The 25113-nt window shown below is 41.0% G+C and overlaps 1 protein-coding gene across 2 annotated transcripts in view; it reads right to left on the reverse strand.

The window, feature by feature from the left end:
- The window catches only part of slc25a13 (solute carrier family 25 member 13), a 51148-nt gene that overhangs the window by 20998 nt on the left and 5037 nt on the right, over positions 1-25113 (reverse strand). The window contains exons 4-10 of one of the 2 annotated variants that reach the window (XM_030740682.1): positions 22402-22517; positions 18533-18672; positions 13695-13841; positions 11562-11700; positions 6644-6737; positions 5382-5466; positions 1103-1187 (exon numbers count right to left, since the gene is read on the reverse strand). In XM_030740682.1, the coding sequence (XP_030596542.1) occupies positions 1103-1187; positions 5382-5466; positions 6644-6737; positions 11562-11700; positions 13695-13841; positions 18533-18672; positions 22402-22517 (806 nt within the window). The remainder of the gene's footprint in view (positions 1-1102; positions 1188-5381; positions 5467-6643; positions 6738-11561; positions 11701-13694; positions 13842-18532; positions 18673-22401; positions 22518-25113) is intronic. The other variant, XM_030740683.1, reaches the window with a different exon arrangement.

Raw genomic sequence — 25113 nt, forward strand, 5'->3', positions numbered from 1 at the left:
ATCAATTTGCTTGAGCTTGGAAGACTGAAGGAAATTCATAAATGAATTCTTAAAAGACTCGCTATAAGACAGAGTGTTAAAGACTTACTTGACCTAACGAATATAATGTTTTAATCTTAATGTTAGTGTTTAAATAATGTCATGTCATAACTGAAACTTATGCACAAAGGAGTAGAACAGGTGACCTTACAAAGAAGTTGCTGCTTATGCTAATAATCAAAATCTCACAAACACACACTGGAGGCGTTCATCAGATTTAACTTAGCAATTTATTAAAGCCAACAAAATCTGTTTTTTCAGTACCAAGTCTGTTCATTTTTGCTGTTTGGGGGGGTAAAAAACTAAAACTACTTGCACTGTCAGATACCACTATTGGAAGGTGAAAAAAAAAAAGTTTGGGTAATTTGTGTGAAATGACCCTTTAATAGTAGAAGAGGAGGAGGAGGAAGGGGAAGTCTTTGGGAATAATGTTAATAAAGATGTGTTTTGAGTTGTAGTGTCTTCAGTCTGTCACGCGGACACAAACAAAAAGAACCGACCCAAGGCGACAGGCTTAATTAGAGAGAGACCGAGAAAGAAGAAGAAGGGATGATGGACCCATACCTCCTTATTAAGTTGTCTCCCTTGGGAAAGGAGGAGGAGGAGAAGGAAGGAATGAAGGAAGGGAGGAGGAAAAACAGTGGGGTGTCTGGAGCCAAACACAAGACCTGGGCACCACCCTTCACCCCCACCGTCACGTCTGTCTACTCATCACTCATATAGGTACAAAAGAACACACAGGAGGGTTTTCCCATGGCACGCAGAGAGGCATGAGACAGGACAGAGCGAGACTGAGTGAGTGGAAGAGAGAGAGATAGAGAGAGAGAGACTGAGCGAGAACAAGAAAGAGAAGGAACACTTTTCTTTAAGCAGGGGAGTGACTGCTGCTCTTGTAAGAAAAGGGCAATAGAGGGGCCATTGTCCACTCTCTCTCACCCTTTTCTTATGAGGACAGCACGGGGTGGGGGGCAGGTAGGCAGGCAAGCAGGTAGGTGCATGGATTGATATATGGGTGGATGGTGGGGTGAAGGTATGCAGTGAGCCAATGGGGCGTGACTCTCACCCCCAGCTACTGAGCCAAGAGTGAATCTGTAGATCGACTCTGCCACCTGGATAAGGATGGGGCGGGAGCCGTCGCTGCCCAACTGCTGCCCACATACAGAAGAAGAGACAATTAAGATGTTAGTCAGGAAGTGACAGAGAACAAATTCAGACAGAGCAGCTGAAGATGAGAGCTGACGCTAACCTGACATGACAGCACACTTTAATGGAGTCTTATAAATCCCTGCATGGTACACATCTAATTCCACCCAAAATCCCAGGCTAGTGAATTAATTATGTCTGACAGAGTCTAGTATAGATCTGTGACTGACACTGGTATACGGTAAAATTATGCTCAGAAGAAACAGAAATGGATGAATAGAAGAGTCTGCTAATGTCATTAGTTATAAAGTATGGAGTCAAAATATAATTTTCATCCTAACAATGTTTCCAATAGTTTTCTGTCTAATGGCTTAGATTATGATAAAGGTGAAAAATGGGAAAACAATGCAATTATTATTATTACCTTAAAAAATATATATCAAGAAATCTTTGTACTTTTGAACTGTAACTGGAGAATGGTTAGCTTTAAAAATAAAATTACATGCCTGATTATCAAAACACTTCATTACTTGCCAATCATAATTTGTTGAACTGATCAGTCATGTCAGCACTTCATAAAGAGATGAGGTTGTAGATTTTTGTTAAACTCCCATCATTAATTGCATTAATGCATAATATTGTGCAAAATTAAGCCACCCCCATTTCTTTCAGTTTTACTTCCAAGGAGCCAGACTTCCTTGTCTTTTTTTAAAGCGGTCTTGAGCAAGTTCTCCAGGTTTTCTGAAGGCCTTTCAAAGTTTTTCTTTGAACATTGGCTGCTTTTTCCATCATATTCAGTCAAATCATGGTACCTGACCATTTTCAGAGGAATGTTATTTTATTTGTTAGGCCACTTAACACCAAACTATGAATGGTTTAAGCATTAAAAAAGGCACCTAACTCAATGGATGAACCAATGTTGTGTCTACACATACAGCAACAGACAACTTAGCCAATTTTAAATTGTATCTTTAGGCACTTTGTCACTAGAAGCCTGTCACTAAAACATATATGTTCCCATTTCTTTAGTTTGACAGGCATGAAATATTATTTTTGTACCAACAAGATGATTCCCAAAGAGCCATTAGCTGAAAACTTTGCATTTTTAAACATGTTGTTTAGTGTGCCCTTAAAGAATTTGAGGAATTTGGACAAGTGGAGGACAAAAGAAGAAGTGGCAGATCTAAAAATTATCTACAACACATGGGCAGTGTCAAAGTCATTTCATTAAGAAACAGGAAAATATCCATCAAAGACCTGACACAGGACGTGAGGCCCTTCAGTTTATCCATCTACTGTTCACTGAAGCTTCATCAGAAATGGTCTCAGAGGAAGGGCGGCTGTCAAGAAGCCATTTTTAAGAAAGGGAAACAGGAAGAAAAGGCTGAGGTATGCAAAACTACACAAGAACCGGACTGAAAATCAGTGGAAACAGGTCTATGGAGTGATGAAGCCAAATTTGAAATCTTTGGTTCAAATTTTTGTCAGTGTGTATAGAGGAGGTCAACAGAGAGGTACAACAGTGAGTGTCTGCAGCCGTCTATAAAACACAGTGGAGGCTCTGTCATGGTTTGAGGATGCATTTCAGTGGTGTTGGGAATCTTGTCAAAATTGATGGAATTATGAACACAGAAAAGTACAGTACCATCAGATTTTGATTCACCATGCAATACCATCTGAAAAGCATCTGATTAGCAATGACAATGACAATGGCTTCATTTGTCAGCATGACAATGATCCCAAACACACTGCCAGTGCAGTAAAAGCATGGATAGAAAAACACACAATGGAACAACAATGGAGCACTATCAGTCATGGACTGGCCTCCCAGACCCCGTGTGGGATCAAAAAAGGCAACCAACATCCAACAAAGAGCCTTGAATATCCTTCATAAACCCTGGAGAGCTATTCCTGAAGACTACGTAAAGAAACTAGAAGGTCACTCAGTAGAGCGCATACCTCCCTCACCCCAAATTTTCTAGGTGCGAAGACTACACTGCATAGACACCACCCAATGTTGGCATACTCCATCATAAATTACTAGATCACAAACACTAAAAATGTATTTTATTGGGTTTTAGAAACTGTAAAATATGATTTTCTGTTTTTTATTTAAAACATGAGATCCACATGCACAGATAACAGCATATACAGTACCAGCCAAAGGTTTGGACAGATTGCCGAGCTATGAATGGTATGTGTGTATGTAATTTTTGTGTAGGGCTTGCAGTTCACTTTGCATTATTGTATTTTATTTTCAAATAGAAAAATACAGTGAATTATCAAGTAATTGTTTATAACTGAGTACCAAATTTCATGGCAATAGATGAAAAATTCACTGAGATATGAATTTTAAAATTTCACCAATGATGAGATAGGGGTTTTTTTTTAAACAATTGAAAAATTTTGATGACCTTGACCCTTGACCTTGAAAATGAAATCATATGTTCTTGGGCCTCTAAGCACAGACAAACTGCTTTTTATACCATGTTTCATTTATATTTATTTCATTTATACAGATGTTTCAATAAATCACTGCACATATTTCCCATTTTCCTAACAAAATACAAAGAAATGAGGGGTGGCTCAAGACTTTTGCACGGTGCTGTATAAATTATATATCCCAACCAAATGCCTTCCAAAGCCCATCTGGACTAAAAAGAAGCAATAAACAGCATACATAAAAAGGCTGAACTGTTAACATATCTGATAAAAAGAGTGTATTGCTCACTTAGATTAGTGTATTTAGTGTCACCTGAAAAGACATTTCTGATCATTATCACTTTACTATGCAAAGCACAGAGAAGTGTCACACTCCTCCATTCACCTGAGGTACCTGCTGCCTTGTCTGGTCTCCTGAGCTCTGGTCACTAGAACCTGTAGGGGGGTGGGGGTGGGGTGCTGCTTTTGTGTGTGTGTGTGTGTGTGTGTGTGTGTGTGTGTGTGTGTGTGTGTGTGTGTGTGTGTGTGAGTGAGGGGGAAGAGTTGGGGAAGTTTCTGGAACAGGTCCACCTGTCAAACTGTACCCACACTCCCTCCGCACCCTCCTCCTCTACTTCGCGAGAATTGATTAAATGTTGCAGTACTGTCAGCATGTTTGAAGGAGAAGGAGGAAACAAGTTAACAGGATATAAAGAGAGAAAAGTGGCAAACATGTATGAGAAAGAGAGCGTGCGGGAGAGGGAGTTGAATAAAAAAAAGAAAGAAACAGGGAAAGAAGTAGCAAAGATGAGGAGAGAGAGCTCCACAGTTAACTGAGGGCCAGCCCCTGAGTCCAAACCACAAGGGCCTAAAGTGGCTCATTGTGGTTGGACTGGCGTCTGTACTGTGCTGGGCCCCTTTGCTTTCTCCCCTTTGGCCCCAGCCTGCTCCAATATGGCCTGGCCAAGCCTTTACTGTAGTGCTGGAACCCACCAGGCAACACAGCCCTGACCAAACAGCTGGAGAAAGCAAACAGTCTTCTGCTCATCTGTCTGGTTGTCTGTATGTCCTTCTTGATTTCCTTTGTTACAAATTGCTCTTGTTAGCCAGTTATTATATTCAACTTGAAGCATGTCTGATGTTCATTAGGTCTTGAGGATGGCTCTGGTTGCCTATTTCCATGGATTTCTGAGTTTTGTGTGTTTGTTTTTCAAGATGTCAACCGCACACCAGGGAGAGGTATAGTGGTGTTTTCTCTGAAGAAACTCTTTTTAGGTTCAAGTCGATGATGGGAAGTTACTTAAAACTTAGTGGGAACGTCTGAAAATGAACAGGACTGATGAGTACTGGCCAACTGGCATTTTGGGAACAAACTTTCCATTTTTATACCTGACTAAACTTATTTGGATCTGTTACTCCTATATTTGATTCCTCTGCATTTCTAAACCTAAATGTTGCAATACTGTCAACATGTTCAATGGAGAAAGAGGAAACAAGTTAACAGAATATAAAGAGAGAGAAGTGGCAAACATGTATGAGAAAGAGAGAGCGAGAGAGGGAGTAGATTAAAAATCTAATGATTTGCCAATTTGTCATTCAAATCATACCGATGCTTGTTTTGGGGGATTCATTACATGCAGGAGCGATCGTTAACCTTAATTATAAATCCTCTTTATCTTCACAGTCACATTTAGCCCAAGAGAATGCATCAAGAAGGAAAAGAGCTGCCAGTGTGGAAGAGGAAACCAAACACATCAACGAGTCCTCATATTCTCTACCTGTCTCTGGACTTCAGCCAAGTTGTAGGGCAGGGCGCCTTCCTCCAGCGGAGCAATCTTCTCAATGTCTGCTAAACCAACACGTCTGGTAGAGCGAGAAAGAGAGAGAGAGAGAGAGGCGGGAGAGAGTGAGAAGGCTCAAGTAACTCTCAGAGGATTATAACAATTCATCCATGTATCACCAACCTCAAGCAAACTCAACCTGTCAGTCTGAAGTTACTCAAAGTTTAAAGACACTACACCGTCGTTTCAGGTGAAAATATTGTGGCATTCACAAATCCAGACCTGTGCTTGGCATGACTGAGTTAGATAACCAATAGAAAGTGATGACTCATGCTCCTTTATCGCTTCATCCAAGTATAACAAAGATGTTTAATCTTTTCGTGTCTCTCTATTGCATCTCTTTGAAAGTCACAGAATTCCCAGGCTCAGGGAACTGGGAACACAGTCCCCATCTCCACTGTATATTGGGACTATTATCTCTCACATCGCCAATCAAGGGGAGTGGAGCTACTGGGCTATTAAAGTATCCCATTGCCCAGAAATAATAATCGGGCGGTTTCTCAGGCCGGGGTTAGAAATTATGAGTGCACTGGTCGGGCCGCGAGGCAGATGGAAAGGAAGTGGGGGAATGTGAGACATATATAGTTGTTTTGTGCCACGGATTGCAGGGACTGGAATTGCTCCCTTTATTTTTTTTCTTTTTGGTAGGATAAACAGGAGTTTGATTTAGGTTCAGACAGAAAGAAGATTCTCTGGCACTGAACACATGTCTGACTCTTTTGATCCACCGCAGAGAAGTCTGAGAGAGCGTTCATATCTCTGAGGTACGGACCCCGGGGCAAAACCTTCTTTTAGGGTGGCAAGTTTGGAATAGTCTTAGACTGCACAAGTAATTGACTCACTCAGGAGAGGCAAATTGGTGAAAGCATTAATTCAACTGCGTCTTCTATACTGCTGCAACACAGCTACAATTCACAAAATAGTTTCCACTTTTTTGTGAAATACACATGAAGCCGAGAGGAAAGCAAGTTGGTAGTGTCTCTCTAAAATATTCTAGTTTGAATGCAGCTGGCAAGACCTTAGCTTTAGTTCTACAATAGCAGCAAACTTTAACACCCACAGCCAAAACATAATCACATCACTAAAATTTAAGCATTTAATAAAAACTTACATTATCCACTGTTTGGATAACTTAGCTGAATGTGTGTGTACACCAGAATTTGCGTTGTTGTATGTCCATGTCTTTATGATCTTCTTACCCACGAGGCTCAGACAGGTCAGCCAGCTGAAAGAGGATGTCGACCTCCATGGGCGTCACCTGGCCAAACCTCTGAGCTGCCACGATGAACTCCTCTGCAGGAAAAGAGAGATTTTTCTTTATATTTTCACAGGTAAAACATATGTGGAACAATTTAAAACCTGATACATAACCACTGCTTGCCACTGCCTCTCTTTTTCCAGGTCACATGTAAATAAACTAAGCAAGTGTCCCGACAGTCAAGATGCACACTGGCAGCCTCTACAGTGATCACAAACCCGAATCACCTCAACTGGCTCATTTCAATGAGAGTAATCAACTCTGAGCTGCTTCTAAATACCTGAGATACCAGTTCAAAACCACAGAGCGGTATTGGGATGTGAACTGACAGGTAAATAAAGTGCGGCACTTTGAGGCGCAGTTTCACTTTCACCTTCAGTACATTACATCCACATCACAGAAGACAGCACCCCAATCTGCCTGTCCACAACTCGCTCCTAAATATCTTCCCTTGTAAGCAAATTTGGAAATTCTTCACCCACCGACCCCTTAAGATACAGTAACAGCTCTGCCTTAATGCTGTGTTCACACCACTGCTGAAGAAGCAACTGGCTGTTAGTCATTTTCAGTGGAAACTGGCAATATGGAGCTACAAACTCACGATCAACTTTTGTTAGCATGACAGTGATGTGGCAAAGCAATCATACAGTGCTTGTACTCTGAATGTGGCATAACACAGAGGAGGCAATTTTTTCTGGCTGGCAAATATCTTAGAGACAGAAAACTTCTTTTGGCTGCTTCTTTATTCACAAGCGGTTGTCACAGCGGACAATCCTGCGTATTTGATTCAGCAGATTTTTACACTGGATGCCCTTCCTGACGCAACCCTCCCAGGGCTTTGTGTCTCCTCCCAGTCTCAGACCAGGGATCTTTCATAAGTTAGGCAAACGTTTTAACCACTACACTGTGGAGCCCCTGACAATGACCTTAAATGATGGGTGTAAATTGTGTATTTTTCCGCAGTAAAACTAGGATATTAACTAGATTCCACATTCTTGACCCTGGGTCATGCCTTACAATTGTGTTCAATAAAATATAAACACAAAAAGACAAGGAACACCCTTGGTGGATCCTAAATCCATTTAAGATATTCTGAGTGCAGAGACAGACTGGACAGGACAACTCAGGGTAACACAGACATCACAGCAGAATTTGATAGCTGCTTCTCTTAAATCCAAGGCTGAAATGGATGCACAGCTGGATGTTGCACACTGAACTTTGTTGCAGTGTTGTAGTCCATTATGTCTTTGTTGCTCTTGTTGCTACAGCACAGAACACATACATTAAGGAGTAAATTACACAAATAAAGCTGGCCCTGACAAGTAGGAGTTATTGTCAGTGGCTACATTAATTTTACAGCTCTTTATGATGGATTTTTCCTTGAACTTCTGTCACTCACGGCAGCTTCCCTCTGCGAGTTGGTTGTAAGTTCTAAGTAAAACGTGTCAACGCCCGCTCAAGAAATTAGAATAAAAAAATACGGCCATGGAGAGTTATGACTTCAAGACCTCTTTGAAGCAGCTTTAGCATGTCGTAACTTAAGACCTGGCCTATTGTTAAATGAAAAAGGAACAGGTTGACTGTAGGCAGGCTTACAGTGGAGGAGTCACCATTGTTTGACCTGCTTTATTCAAAGAGCAGCAGGCTGGGGTTGTGACAAAGTCGTCCTACACTGGAGCCATTCACCCCACAGAGGCTCAGCTTACCCCTGAGGCATGCTCTCTTTTGCTCTCTCTCACTCTCTCACATACATGCACACATCTATGAGTAAAAGCAGGTAATGCCAACAAGCATGTGAGGCAGCGTACTTACACAGGAATAAATAATTTAGGTGGAAAAAAGAATAATGTTGGGAGGTAGATCATTAAAATTCCTAGATCAACATTTATCAGCAAAATATTACTGCTTGCTATTTACAGAAAAGTGCTTTCTACCATCTTTTGCTAAGACAATCTGAGAAGCTATAAATAGGCACAGCACTGCTTTCTGATGGTAGTGTCAGCATGCTAACATTTTCAAAATGACAAAGCAGGCTAGTTCGTCATGCTCACCATCTTAGTTTATCACGTCAGCATGGTCAGGTCTGATAATTACCACCAAGGAAAAAAAAGTCATGGAATCACCAAAGCGGTTAAAGTTAAAAGGGATGAATGTTTACATTGAAACTCACAGCAATCCACAATGAATTTAACTCAAAACCAAAAATGTCAAAAACTCAAATGTCAATGATAGTGCTGGGGGGAAAAGTCAGGGGAACACCTAAGTCATTATCTTCATCTGATCCATGAATGTTTCTACAAAATTACATGCCGATAAACAGGTCTCATCCTACGAGGACCTGGGATGTCTGAAGAAAAGATTTTTTGAGCCATCTAAGTCTGGACTCATTGGTGGCAGACCAAAAAAGGTCAAAAGTCTGATCACAACAATTCACGTTTTAGATCAGTTGTTGGTAAGAGCCAAAAAATCTCTTCTCAGCTTGGGACACGTAACATTGCTGGCTTCACTGGCCTGTTAAACTTATGGTATTCTGTCATTCAGACAAATAGCTCACTTCTACCACCCTGACAGCTTCATTCAAACGCTCCCATAACAATAAGCCAAAGTACTTGCATAATATCATGTGTAAAATCTGACATGACACATAGGTGATTGAGCGATATTCTGACAGTTGATGATTACAGAAGTTGCATCATCCAAACAGACTTTAATAAACTTTAGTAAACGGATGGGACAATTATTAAACCCTAGCTTATAAACTGTTACTCTATGTGATCCTTCATCTGTATGAGGTGAAGTACATAAAGTCATTTGCTGTTAGATCCTGACTGATCCTGTCTCCATGTCAGGTATAATTAATTATAAGTAATTAATGAAGTTACTGCTGCTGTGCCTCGTGTTTAAATGCAACTCTCTGGCATAAGAATAGCTTATGAATGGATCATGTTCCTGTTTCATGCCACATGGATGCAATAAACCCACTACAAACTAACTTTTTTTTAACAAAAATTCTTGTTAATCTTACCCGTCTGAGACACTGTCTTTTATAGTGGTAAAGATTTTACCGTAATGTTGTATTTATCAAAGACTTCAGTATTTAATAAATACACTGTAGGGCAAAGTGGGAAAAACTCAGACTCCTGTGTGCTGAAAACACCTGTTCAGTCATTTTCACCAAGGCTTTGAGGTCTCTATGACATTAATTTGGGTAGCATAAGACCGTGGGACAGACGAAAAGCGGGTGTCTAATTCAGAAAGCTTTTTTGCCTTGAGTTATAAATGCATAGGGGATTCAATAAAACAATAGAAGAGACATGATAGCGGTCTTAATCTTGTCTGTACCTAACTGTTAATATGAAAGCATGCATTCGTTCTTGTGTAATGTTAAAAGCCACAAGCAACTGTCACCAGGTCAGAACAGCAGGACTGTAGGTTTGGACTTTCGTGCAAAAAAGGGTCTAAGGTTTGCATGAAGCCAACACGATCAGATGGCGTCACATTAATGGAAAGGGCCTAAAGATACCCAGACATGACTTGTTATGTAGTAGTACACCGCTAACCCAAAAAAGTGCATCTCCTGTGCGCATACACCCAGATATACACATACAGCTGTGTGTAGGCGTTAAGCGCCGTAATGGTGTCTCTGCAAAACAGTGGCCTTGTTGCGCATAAGGAATCAATCAGGATTATTACACATGTGTGCATGCTTGGCTGTGTTAATGCATTTTAATGCTTGAGTGTTATGCGAGAAATGCTACGAGAAGCATGTGTTGCAACATGTACACAATCTTGATGCATTCGCAGTCCCCCAGGAGGCCTTAATGAGCCCGGGAGTGGAGAGTAGATAGGCGGTGGCCGTGAAGGCCTGGCTGGCTACGGGATCGAGTCAAGCCCAGGCCTTCGTGTACCCATGGTGGGAACAGTCTGCAGAATGTGTGGACTTTTGGTCTGGGTCGGGTACAGTCCACACCCCTGATAAGGCTTCAGATAGCATCATAAGGCTCTGTTAGTGGCCGGGAGCCATGTGGAGAGAGGTCAGAGTGGTTTCTTAAAGACAACTAGAGCTCAAGAGGGAGTCAAAAAGAAAGAGATGGCAGAAGGGAGAAAGACACTGAAAGCCATCTAGGCGCCCTGCCAAGTATTGAAGAAAGGAATGAGAGACAGCAAGTGGGGCAAACAAGAGAGAGATTTAAAGGAACTAACCATAGGAGACAGAAAGATACATGTAAAATAAGTTCAGAGAAAGTCACAGTCTGTTCGTTCAATAAATAAAAATGCCTTCTTTCATTATCTCCTAGTTTTGCATCTTTGCTTTACAGTAGCTTTAGACTGTGTAGTTAATTTTAAGCATACAAAGTGCACTTGAGCTACAGGGTGAGACCACACATCACAGCCTCAAAAGCAAGAAGCAAAATTTAGCAAATTTGACATTTTTGTCTGTTTTTCAAAGAATGAAAACTCTTATTTCTCATTATAAACCCCCCCAAAAAAGATCACTGCCAGATCACTGCCAGGATGTGTAATAGACAAGACAGGCACCATCAGAGACTGTGGGCATGCAGTACGTGTACTGGGTTGGATCCAACGTGCCCATTTAAATGCCACCGGGAAGAAAGTAACCCAAACAAAAACAAGTCTCCACCCCCTGTTCAATGCACATGGACATAACTATCTGGAAAGCAAATTAGTACATGCGGTGCATACTTTCATTTGTTTTATGACTGTATTTTCTGCATGCTGCCTTGTTTATTGCATTATATAAAAGTGAATCTGCTTTTCTGTCATCTCAGTTGTAACAGTTATGAGCTATGTGTGTGTGAGAGCAGGAGGGGGCGGGGTGGGAGGCTCTCCCCGGGTACCTTTGGTGACTTCCACATCTCGGCGGTGGCCAGCCAGAGTGCTGTAGATCTTTCTAATCAGCTCCATATTGTTGAGCAGTGAGTTGAAGCCATTGAAGTAGGAGAAGCTGACCTGATGAGATGTGCTGCCCCCTGAAACCTGGGCAAGGAAGAAAAGGGGCAATTTAACAAGCACTGGAATAAGAAAAATAAACCTAAACACAGTCGTGCATCTGGATGTTATTGTTATGTAAATATACACACGAAAACAGCCTAAAACATGGTGGCTAATTAGCGACGTTCCTCTCTAGCATTTCTCCGCAGGGAGAAGCAAACTTGTTTCACCCGCTACTTTTTCCATCACATGATGTGTACTCTCGGGGGAGTTTAATTAACTTTCTTTATGAGATGGAGGAAGTGGTAAAAGAAGAGAAAATAGAAAAAAAAAAAAAAAAGGTAACAGATTAAAAATAGATGCCGGGTTCTAGAGGACATTCCAGACTGCCCACAAATGCTTTTATGCGACCCATGATCCCATCTTTATTAAACAAGGTTCTCAGACGCTCAGAAGAGCAGCTCTAAAAGCTGTGTCTAAAAAACAAAAAATATGTGTTCAAGTATGACTACTGTTGGGTACTGTTGAGTTAGAGGATCATTACGGTTGTGCTGGCCTCAAGGGTTAAGCAAGGAGAAAATGTTGAGCTTCCTTTCACTAGATGGCACTGTTTGCTTTACAGACACATTCAGAGCAGTTGCTTACTGCTCAACATGGTTGCAACAAGAGAGGGAAGCTCTGGCTTAGGTGAAACTGCTCTAACAGGGAGACACTTTTGTATCTGTTCCTATCTGTGAGTGTGTAAACATGGATCTTCCCACAGTGTTTCAAATGGGAGAGAGGAGGACAGCATTTTGGTGAAAAAGAGTGTGGCACTAATCATTTACCATGTTTGGTGAGTTGCCGTCTCACTGGTTGTGCTCTGCCATAATACCGCCTTTAATGTGTCTGCAGTGTTTATGAGGTTTTTTTTTTTTTATATGTATGTGTGTGTGTGTGTGTGTGTGTGTATGTGTACATGTGGGAGCGTGCGTGCATGAGAGTTTACTAACAGCACACCAAGATGTCTGGCCGGTGAGGTAAACACAGCAGAGAAAATGACAGAGTCTACAAGGTGTTTATGAAATGGGGCAAGACATGGACGCAGACACAAGATGCACACGCGCTCAACAAAAACACTAACACACAGAAAGAAAAAACAAGAGGCAAAAAAGACAAACATCTCAGAGTTCAAAACAAATAGAGAGCACACACACACACACACACACACACACACACACAGGCAGAGATGATGGACTGTAAAGCTCTAGTCTCCATCTATCTCTGTCTCTATCTTCCCCATTCAGCTCTCCTGCTTGGCTTTGACACCGCCAGAGAGGTTAGACTTAATGACATGTTGGGAGAGAGAGAGCGATGAGGGGGGGGTTGAGAGAGAGGAAGGGAAAAAAGGAAAGGAGGGAAGAAGAGAGAAAGAGAGCAAGGACAGATGAGAGGTAGCAGGAAAAAAAAGGTAAAGGGGAAGAAGAATGAGAGATGGACAGCCAGAGGAGAAGAGAAAGCCACAGTGTTTGGTTTGTGGGAGTGTGAGAAAAAGAGGGAAGAAAAAAGGACAAGAAATAAGTGGCGAGATAGAAGAAAAGAATCTTGACTTTCCCTCTTTTATGGAGAATACAGTAATGATAGGCTGCTAAGGCTTGCTTGCTGACTTCAGCAACCAAATCATCATATAGTACATATGATTTGGCAATACTGTGCATGTTTGTGAAACTCCAAAATGCGCATCATTGTATGTTTGAAATTTATGATGACTTACTTAAAGATATGCATACATGAATAATCTATGAATGAAAAAAAAAAAAGAATCATTTGTGTTAAAAAAAAACAAAAAAATGTATCCATTAGGTGCTTCTAAGGAACACCTGATGCAGACAACTTTTTATTGTTTTAACATATCATGACCAAGGACAGTTTCAACAGAGGCTCACTATTTTTAACCAACCTGACTCTGTGGCTCTTGTGGACAACAGTAAAACAAATAGATGAGAAAACCACAGAGCCCAAAAAAAAAAAAAAAAAAGAAACAAAAAAGAAAAACCCACCGCCACGAGGCATTCCTCTACAAAGGGTGTGAGCATGTGCGGCCGAATGGTAACCATGATGTCCCTGAAGTCCAGCGCCGAGATGGAGCCGCTGTGGGCTTGGTCCCGCTGGATGAAAGCCTGTCGTGCATGTTCCAGTTGCATCTCCTGTGGAGGGCAATGGTGAGAAGAAAGGAGGGGAGGCAAGGTGTTAGTGCATACAGTAAATTGATATTATTGTACGCATATGTGGGTCAGGCACCTCCATGAGTTGCCTTCTTGAATTAAAAATCCACATAATCACTTTTGCATAAAAACACAGCATTTGCTCTCATGGGCCCCCACGATACCATCTCCCCACCCCCCCACCCCCACCCCAGTTATGGGGGAGCCAGTGTTAAGCCAGGCTTTAGCCTCGTCTCCTCTCCCCCAGCACAGTGGCTTGCCTACTGTGAGGCGTCGCTTGGGCTTTTCACACCCTCCCCAAAATCCACATTAAACCCACTTGAGGGAGAAACATACAAACACACAGACACACACACACACACACGCACACTGGGGCAAGACAGCTAATCGCCGAACTGCTCACTTTGTCTCTCTTCTTCCACACACACACACACACAAATGCACAATAGTTCCAGCGGGACAACAGCAGGCTGTGGTGGGGACAGATCCCACAAGGCCTTTGAAAATTAGCAGCCATTATCGGTACCTGCAACCACAAGTCTACAGAGAGAGGCCGTAAACAAACCGCTGACATCAATGCTTCCTCTATCTGTCAGCAAAAGGCAGGGATTTTAGGACAATAAAAACAAAAACAGCAAGATAAAGCTAGCTGTTGAGGCATCTGACTCACCTGTGGTGTATGAAGGCCTTCAGGTAAAAAAAAATGAGGGCAAAAAACCCCCAAAAAAAAGACACTGAGCCTGATGTATTTTTATGCATGAGGTTTCTGACACATTACAAGGCTTAAATGAAGTACATATGAATGCAGTTTTTTTGTTGTTGTTGCTCCAAAAGAGGTTTGCAGCCAAAGCCAATGGAAAATCACCAGCATTTTAATAAAATTATTATTTTAGTTAATTTTTTAAATTGGGATTTGAATTACTCATACATAAAAGGCATTTTTATTTATAAAATGGTTAGAAATAATATAAAAAAATCGGATTTACTGTTAAATAACACAGCCTAACATAGACTCATTGGCTTTACTGTTTGTGCATTAATTACTGTCTTATCTCCCCCAAAATAATTTCTATAAAGCTGCTTTAGCCAAAGTTACATTCACTGTTTCAAGAAGATGAGCTGCTTTGGTTTGTTCATATTAAATTAATCTGTATATTTCTGGATGATTGACAATAAGCACTGAGTAGGAAAGGGAGCAGATTAATTAATAATGAAAATACTTGTTAGTTGCCTATGTGCAAAGAAACCATTAAATTAAAATAAAGTGGATTTTCTTTACACGTAAATATTCTAAAATTTAAAATAAGATGCTGTTTTTAAATTACATTTCTCAAAGTATAAGCACTAGCTAGCTAATTTTGTATAGTGAGAAAGTAAATAATTCTGATTTCAATAAATCAATTTCTCCAAGTTTGTTTTTTTTAAACATCACATTAGACAAAACATATGGGGGGCCGATTAAATCTCAAATATGCACGTTATTCAGTTGATTGATTCGGATGTTATTGTTGTTAAGAGAACTCTTAAAAAAAAAAAAAAAAAGGTATAACCACAACACAAAAACCTATGAGACTATGACTTATTGTTGTGTTGAATTTTTGAGTGATATTTCGCTGACAGCATAACCGATCGAACTCTAAAATCGAGGCGCCCGAGAGAAACGACTGGGGAAGAGTGACATTTACACAAAGCTGAGTGGAGACCGGAGGGGAGTAAGAATAGACATTGCAACAAAAGAGCTGCATTTGCAAAAAAAAAAAAAAAGAAGAAAAAAAAAAAAAAAAAACAGCAAATGTAGCAGGCATGTGTCAGTATCACCTATGAGCGCAGCAGGGGCTCTGGAGAGTGCATAAGTGAGTGGAAAGCAAGGAAATGAAGAGAGATTGACGCATGTAAACACTTCCAAAGTAAATAAGGTAAGATATTTTAGTGTCAGCATCCTGAGTGTCGTGACTCACTTCTCTGGTCGGTTGTGAGTAGGTCAAAACACTTTGGCGAGAAATAAACTGGGAAGAGAAAAAGTGGGGGGGAGGGAGGGGAGCTGAATATCTACAATCAAAACAAAAAAGGGGAAGCGTTGCATTTTGCATGTGTGACCGTGTGTGTAACTTAACATAGAAGGAAACATTAATCTGTGCATTTGTGTCCATCTGTAAATGAAAAGAAAAAAAAAATAGATCCATTTCTCCTCAGTCCAGAGTCAGAAAAGCCACACAGCAACCACACAGAGCAACAAAACAACTGTGGTGCAGGGAACGGAGAAGTTTATGGTCTCAGCCTCCTAAAACCTTAACTTGCAACTGTATGAGTGTTTCTGAGACGTGGTTTTTATTTGGGAGGGGAGTGAGGGAGGCAGGAGACATAAAGCTGGGGGCTTAAGACACCCAGGGAGAGACTTTCAAGACATTCCTAGTCGCTTTAATTGCCCTTGGATGAGAATAAAAACATATGACAACCCACCTCTGTTTGTTTTCAATGGCTGTGATTCTTTTTCTTTTTCAAACCTTAAACAATAGAAATGAGCAGCGCGAGATTGTTCTTCTCTTTCCCAAACGCCTGCCTCTAATCAGCACCAAAAGTGTGAGTAAAAGTTACCAAAGTTAGCGGAGGAAGAAGCACAACGGTCCATTTAAATGTATGCCAGTGATGTTAAGGGCTGCCCACTGATTCTTGGTCGAGTCAAACATATAATTGGGGCTTTTAAAAATCTGAGCAATGCCAACAATTCACTTTTTGAGTGCTTAGGAAAGAAGTGGGACATGTGGTGTCCCCTTCACGTAATTCCAGCCCTTAACTTGCCAGAATTTATAATACGAGCTACTATGTGCCACTACGTGCCACTTCTCTGGACATCGGCAATACCACTGCCAGGGACAACAGCACGCTGACAGTGCGAGCCGAGCCTTGGCCAGCATCCATGTGCGAGACGGGAAAAATGCATGTAATTGGTGAGAATCTCTGGCTTCCATCAAGACAGTAATTGGCCAGAGAGAGCCCTTGTGAGAAATATGCGGCGCAAACGTTTTCCCCGATAATCCCATCTTGTGAGCATCTGGCAGTGGTGTGGTTACAATGGCAGAAAAACACAATAAACACATGCATGTATGGCAGGAAGAGGTGGAGGGAATAAAGGACAGGAACATATTTTTTGGGAGGGGGAAACTGGATGTCGGGGAATTAGAGAAATAAAGAAATACACAATATGATGTGCGGGTTGGTGTTCACAACTCTGAGAACTTTTATAGTTGCGCAGTGTACTTTGGGATTAAATTTAACTGTCTGCCTATTAATAAGTGTGTTATAACATAATTTAGTGGCAAACCAACGTGTGAAGTCATTGCACAGGTTTAAAATCTGGTTTAAGGAATGTTGTTTTTATAACTGTAGCTGACAACAAACCAGTAATGGAGTGAGCAAATATTGCTGGAGGCTTAACACTACAAGTCACAGTAATAATAAAAAGAAAAACATGATTAAAAACCGATACAATGCGGTAACAGGACCTTTAAGTTCAAGTATACGTCATGGATTTTTTTACAAATATCAGCAGACCAGCAGAAAAGCAGCAACACAAAATTCACTTTCTTCTGTCGTTTATTAAGGCATTTATCAAAAGCTATGAAAAATGATCAAACACAGACAGCATAAGCAGGAAATGTGCATTTCATAGTTGAGCAATGAGTGTGGCTGGCTGCGAGCCTGCTGCTGTGAGGAGCTGGAAACCACTGAGTGAGTGACTGGGAGAGAACTGGGCATGCTGTCAATGCAAAGTACAGCATCTACTGGCCGCAACGCCACACAGCTGCACTCCTGCACACACACGGGCAAAAACAAGCATACGCAAATACGCAAACACTGAAATAAACACAAGGCCTGCAGGCTACTGCTTACATGTACAGTAGAGACAATGTGAGATAAGCGCAGATTCAATACACGGAACCACGGTTATGTAGAGACACTGTTACGCACATAGAACAATGTCCCAATATCCATCTGCTGTTGCCTGCTGTGTTTAAGCCATCTGGTCCAAGTTAAGTGTAATATAAAAAGCTCATTCAGATACATGGTGAGTGTGGATGCAAACTTGGCACAACTCAAGCCCTCCCTCTCTCCCACCAGCTCCACCAGCTCTCCCCTGCTTAGGCCTGATTTAAGTCTAGACATCATATTGGAAAATGGCTCACACGCCACAAATACACTAGGAATATTCCAACTATACTACACTATTTATGGAGGCAGAAATGGGTCTCTACCTGCTTCAGAATAGGCAGAATGGAGTAATGCTGCATGCACGTCAGCTAATGGAAAACAAATGCAGAAAAATGTCCCAAATACATAACCTCAGTGTTTCATTAATGACTAATCTGGACAATGTGGAGGACTGTGCTGGAGAGGGATAGGAACAGCAAAAAACACGTGTGATTGTGTGTGCATTAGTGTGTCTCAGCTTAGACCAGAAAAAAAATACAGTTTTATGGTGACAGGAGTGTACTGGACTGTAAGACAATGTGTACAGGTGCATAAAACAGTTGGTACAGATTTATTGCCTACAATTTATTGCTCTATGATGATAATAAGACAGTTAGAAAAGGGGGAACACAATATAAAGAATGTGATTTTGTATCAGCCGAGTAGGAGAGACAAAGAGAGCAGGAGATCAACATAAAACCCACCAGGAGAAACTGGGTGAACTCTCCGTAGCTGAGCTGCTTGTTCCTCTCAGTGCCAAAGTGCAGCCGTATAAACTCACAGTCCCAGTTGAAGGGGATGTGCTGGTGGATGGTGGTCTGGCCAAAGACCTGCTTCACATCCTCTACAGAGAAGACAATAAAGAAGATAAGCCATTAGCTGTGTTATTACTTATTATCTCTATTAACAAGATGCAATAACTTAATACTGCAGCACACTGACATACTGCTACAATACCTTTGCACGTGCTCAAGCCAAAGTTACTTCTAACTATACACTGTTGGTGAGGTTCATCTGTAAAACACAGTGACTCCACGGCGTAGTGGTTAACGAATTTACTTCACATGCAAAAGATCCCCCATTCAAGACCAGGCCGAGGCACAAACCCAGCTTCAGGCTAGTGTATTTCTAGTGCCCGGAAGCCTGGAAAAATAGGAGGGTTGCATCAGGAAGGGCAGCCAGCATAAAAACATCTGCGCCAAAATAAATATGTGGATCCATCTGCTGTGACGACCTCTTGTGAAATAAGGGAGATGCTGATAGTACCTAGTTTCATCTGCAAATATGTGTCATTTTCTGACCAGCTCATATTTTGTTAGTGAAATCCTAAATGCTGCAAAAGCTATCATGTAAATATAGGAGTAAAAATAAAAATACAAAGTTTCCTCACTGATGTGTAACAGACTATCTGAGGCAGAGAGACACAGCACCCCAAGAATCCTGCATTTGGATCTTTGGGAGACCTCTGCAAACAGCAAAGATGGTGGTAGACGTTTAACTTTCAGGGGGTAAAAAGCTTTTGGAAAAGTGTATTTTTGTGCAAAGTTAGCAAACTTTCTAAGTAGTTTTGGTCTTTCAGATTTGACCGTTAAAGTTAATTTAGATAATTCTGCAAAATAACTGCCCATACAAATTTTAAAATGGTAAGACTTGCTACTAGAATAACTTTGATAACATGAAAGTTCTTAAATAAAGTACAAGTGCCTTTGACTTTTAGAGAAACTTAAGTGAACCTTGCTATGCTGCACTACTGATTTCCTGTAAAACAGAAACTATTGAAACAAACTGCAGCAGGCAACGAGGCAAAGCAAAAGCCAAGCAGCTTTTATTCAAACCTTTAACAATTACAGACTGTACCACCCTTTTAAGGCTAATGGCCGTACATCGTATGAGGCCTCCATTAAAAATCTATCCATGGTTTCTTCCTGTTCAAGTTTTGAGTTTGCTCTAATTAAGACCTAAAATCTGTTGCTACAAAGTCGTGTGAGTCAAGCCTTAACAAATAGCATGTGTTTCCTGTCTTGTGGTTAACATTAGTAATTATTTGATTCCCCCAACCCCCCACCCCCCAAAAAATAAAGAAAAAAAAGTCTGCAATTGTTGCTGACAAAACGTCAACGTCAATCTCCAGAACACAATTCTGCTCTGATTGAGACTTAAGTTCCCCTAAATCAGTGGTGAATGACACATGGCAGAACTTGTTTGAGCTGTGTAGGCTCTGTATTGAGAAGGAAAGGCTTTTCTTCTCACTTATGTTCCTCTGCCTGAACCCTCTAAGCCTCTGCAGCCAGTGGAGTGGAGAGACACTGAACATGAGTCCTAAATTACAGCCTTACTAAAGAAACAAAAACAAACCAATAGAGCGACCTGTTTCTTATTACCCAACAGGCTGTGCTGAAGGAGTGGAGAAAGGAAATGGAGGAAAGAAACTATTTTTTCCTTTTTTTTTTAAATTTTTTTTTTTTTTTACAGAAAGGAAGGGAAATAGAGAGAGCAAGAGAGAGAAAGAGAGAGAGAGAAAAGAAAGGTGATATTTACTTCAGCCCAGCATTACCTTCTGAAGGAAGACAGCATGTGTGTGTATGTGTGTGTTTTCGACACTTTAATGAGGCAATAAATATACAGCCTTTAATTCTTTAAAGGACAGGCCGCTCCTGAGTGTGACGTTTATATTATCAGCTTTTATAGACCTGTCAACACTCAGACCTCTTTAAGTCCCCCCCCCCCCTTTTTTTTTTTTGTCTTTCTGGCTGCGCTACAACTGCATTTCATACGCCGTGTTATGTTGCAGTTTTTATGAAGTCGACTTTCCAGCAAATTATGCATTTATTTTTTTTTATGTGCTAAAATTTCTGAGCAATGCGCCGCCCTTGTACTTGACACAAAACTGCTCGAGTTATTATCAAATTAAAAAAAAAAAAAACGACTTTACAGAAAAATGAAACGAAAAGGAGAAATCAGAGTACAGACATTTATTACATGGGAAAACAAACAAGGCTTTAATGCAACATAAGCTGCAGCTATGAATGTTTTTAATAGGTAATAAAAGAGTTCTTATTTCTGTGCCTGCCTTGGTGAGGCTGTTTAATCAAATGAATGGCATGAATAGTGAAAAAGAGAGCAGGAGTAAAAAAAAAAAAAAATAAAAAATCTGCAATGTGTCACAATAAAGCAACTTTGACAAGCCTATAATCTCAGCCACCAGTTACTGGCTTTTTGGTGAAAACGGTCGCCTGATGCAAGTGGCAGACACTGCAGCCAGTGTTTATGCATTGCATGATGTGTGTTATGTTTTTCATACAATTTTCCACTCGTACGCAAGACTCATAACTCACAAGCTTTGGGATATTCATTAACCTTTGGGAGACGCAGAAAAACAGCAGACCTTTTAATTGCCACCAAGACAACGTCACTCTAATTGATCCTTTTAAATATGAAAATTTACATATGTGCATATATAATCACCCGCAATGATCTTGCACCCTGTCGACAGCAACAATTAAAATGAAATTCACTTACTCTTCCCCTGTTTGCGAGCGGGATGTGTGCACTGCATATCAAATCAAGCCTAATGTGCCAACACCTCGCACACCTACAGAAGGCTGGCATTAGACTTGTTTAAATCAATTAGGCAAATGCGAAATGAGCAATGAGTACAAATGTCTTCCCTTTTCAACTCCAAGCTTCCAGGCATCACAGCAATGGTGCCAATCATGTGTGCACGCGCGCACACACACACACACGCACGTGCGCGCGCACGGCCACCCACCCCCTCCTCCATCTTCATCTGCATCCCGTAGTTGCTGCCGAACCTCTCCAACTCCGACCCTAACCTCATCTCTACAGATAAGATACAAGACAATGTACAGTATTTTTGTTTGTGGATACAACTCTAACAGGATAGCTGAGCTGAGGTCAGACGCCCCACATAAACAAAAGAGGACCACATGGAAACTTCTTCGGGGGCACATTTAAGAGGAGCTCTCTGTCTGAATAAGGCTTTGGTAAATGTCAGAGAATGAGGTGCAGTGTTCACACCTGAACTTTGTCTCACTTTACATAATAACATTAGAGTCACAAATCAACAAACTGTCGCTTTTATTAAGACAGCATCCTGATTATTTTGTGAGCTGGTATCATCTAAACATGATACAAGCACACAAGCTGAGGAAACTGAATATTAGAAAGAGCAGAAAGGTTCTCCTGGTGTGTTTTTTTTTTTTTCCCCTCCAGACTTTGCTTTGTATTGAGTAAGAATACATGTACCAAACCAATGAGTAATCAGTTCATTTACAACAAAGGCAGAGTGCTAAATTGTGCTTTTCTCATATTTAAAACAATGATAAATAAAGACAAAGAAATAGGGCTGCAGTATACATAAGAAACATAACAATATTATTTAAGAACAGCATTTTAAAATGAGCCAAAAATGTGTTTCTGTATCAGAAGTGATCATGACTTTCTGAACTGAATCAATATCTACTGCATGCAAGCCAGACTGATACTAGATACATCTGTGCAAACTTAACTATGTTTTACTGTTAATTTGTAAAGCAGAGGCAGACTTACTTACCAAAAGTGGTCATCCCATTGCCCGTTTTATCAAACAGCAGGAAGGCAACCATGAAAAGTGAGTCTGGGGCACACAGCACCGATTCAAATGCTACAAACTCCTGAAAGGAGATCAAGCTAGGAGAGAGAAGGACAGAGGGAAAGAGGATAAGTAGGACTGTAACAGACGGTTAAATGCTGTCATTTGAGCCGATTCATTACTGTGGTACGTTGTGTTTCAGGTTCCCTGTATAAATACTTCATCGGCAACGCATGTGATCATTGAGTCTTTGATATTCAATTAGCCATGTAATACATAATAAAGACTTAAGTGTAAATGACACTAATGAAATGAAATATTAAATCAAAAAAACAAGTTATTTTAACACAGCATTAAACTGTAGACACCGTCATAATTACTGCCACACAGTGGCAAACCAGCACACTTGGACAACCTATCAATCTGCGCAACACGTAATTCAAGCAGCCTTTTATCCTTTAGTCTGTTATTCCATATGTAATGTCATAAAATCATCGAGTGTGACAGCAAGAAAATAAAACATTTTTAAAAGCTCAGTGTGTGTTCCCGGTCTGCACTGGCAGCTAACATTGAGAGGGCCAACTTTACACCACACACAAAAAAAAAGGCTTAAAATAGGAAGTTTCACATGCAGAGTGTGCCATTTTAAACAAGCAGACAGGTGTGGAGGGAGCTGGAAGCCAGTTAAGGAAATATAATCCAATTCAATATAAATGTAATATAAGACGAGGGTAATATGTGAAAGTCAAGAAAAGGCATGAAGAAAAAAAATGGAAGGGTGAACTTTGTTTGCCACAACACTGAAAGACAAGATGAAAGTTTAGTGCTCCCATCATGCCACTTCATCTCTTTGTCAGTGCTTTGCCTCAGTAGAAGCACAAATGTTCACATGCATCAACAGCAAGAGAAAAATATAAACACTGCCACTGGATGAACCCACTGAGAGCCCCCACAGGAAAACCCCACTGAGGAGAACTGGACCACGCAGTCTAGACTTTATTTAGGCCCTGGTTCACAGTTGCCCTAAGTCCATTATGAATTTCACAAATGGATCTGATAATTACAGGAAGGGTCAGTGCTAATGAGTAGTCCCCGAGCATCCATCTATTAAACCCATTTCAATTTCTGAGGGGGAGTGTGACAAGGAGGGGGGTGGGGGGTGGGGGGGTGAAGATATTTTCCTTGTTGTTGTAATTAATTATGTTACTGATGAAATTTAGAGGTGTTTGTTTGGCCTCAGAGTTTTTCAGGTTTATGTGCATCCTTCGGTGCATTTATATACAGGACGTTTGGGGTTTATAGCCAGAGAGAAAAAAAAATGCAATATAGAAGAGAGGAGGAGAAGGCACTGACAAAAGTACTGCTTTAGGAACTCATCCTTGAGCATGAATCCCAGAGATCCTTCATAAAGCAGCGCTTAGACAAAAGCTTTAAAGTCTTTTGAATCCATTCTTCAAAACTACTTTTCCTCCCTTCTAACATTCACGAAAAACCCGAGAAGGCAAAGCAGCAACGACAAAAGACACAGATTAATACCTGCTTTCGATAAAAACCCAGGAATACATTTCAAACGATAGAATCAATACATTTCGAGGAAAGCATTGTGTGTGTACTGGAAAGAGAGCTACTCAAGAACAAAGGGAAGTGTGGGGAGGGAATAAAAGTGAGCATACAGTTTTTCCTCAGTGGCAACTGAAATCAGCTGTCATTGTTTCAAAGGCGAGGCTAATTGTTTTATTAACTAAGCAGGTAGTTCTTAAGAGCAGGGCCCCGCTGATGGCAAGTAGGTGGAAGGGGGCACAAAAGCACACTGCAGAGTCCGTGGATCTACTGTTAAAAACAAAGCTGATACCCTCATCGCTCACACTGCTGGAACACTCTCAAACTCTCCAGCACCTCGCCGCTCCTGCGTGATACCTGTACGGTATACTCACAGTTTAATAAAGGGAGTTTAAGCAAGTGCAGCCTGCAGCGCAGAGACTCACAGAGAACTGGTGTTTTGAGATGGAACCAAGGGAAATTGTCAGCTATGAGTTTTTTTCACACGCATCAATTTACATGTATGCTGGTCATCCTGTCTGTGTTTTCCCAGACATAGATAATCAGGATATTAGTGTAACTGAGAGGGCTGTTGATCAAGAAGGGATTGGACCACGTGCTGTGTGTGTGTGTGTGTGTGTGTGTGTGTGTTTGTGTGTGTGTGGAGTAGTGGTATGGGGTGGGGGAGTGGGGGAGTCCAGACAAGATCCAGGGGGCATCAACGTAACACACACTAAAAACATTCCACATACTCATAAGCATTTACACACAACTCTGCGGCCAGGGATGAAGCTTATGATGGTTGATTAGCAAGCGCCATGACGGCTGCAAAATGATTACCATGAGGAAAGGGGGGGTGGCGTGCATCGTTTTTGTAATTCAGACGCAAAACCCCAACAAGACACTCAATAATCAAATCAACCAACAGCATCTACCAACCATCAACTGTTATGGCATGTGTCCAGGGCTGCCCCATCCTTGTATGCAGACTGGAATGAACTGCGGAGACAGGCTAATGTGATACTCCTCATTTAGTTACTATACTCCACAGGACTTGTTAAATCCTTTAAAACTGCAATATTTACGGGATGTATTACATGACAAAGACTTGCATGTGTTTCTGTGGATGACAGCTGAATGACACTTTTGTTATGA

Source organism: Archocentrus centrarchus, chromosome 11, assembly GCF_007364275.1.
Source record: "Archocentrus centrarchus isolate MPI-CPG fArcCen1 chromosome 11, fArcCen1, whole genome shotgun sequence".
Classification (NCBI taxonomy): domain Eukaryota; kingdom Metazoa; phylum Chordata; class Actinopteri; order Cichliformes; family Cichlidae; genus Archocentrus; species Archocentrus centrarchus.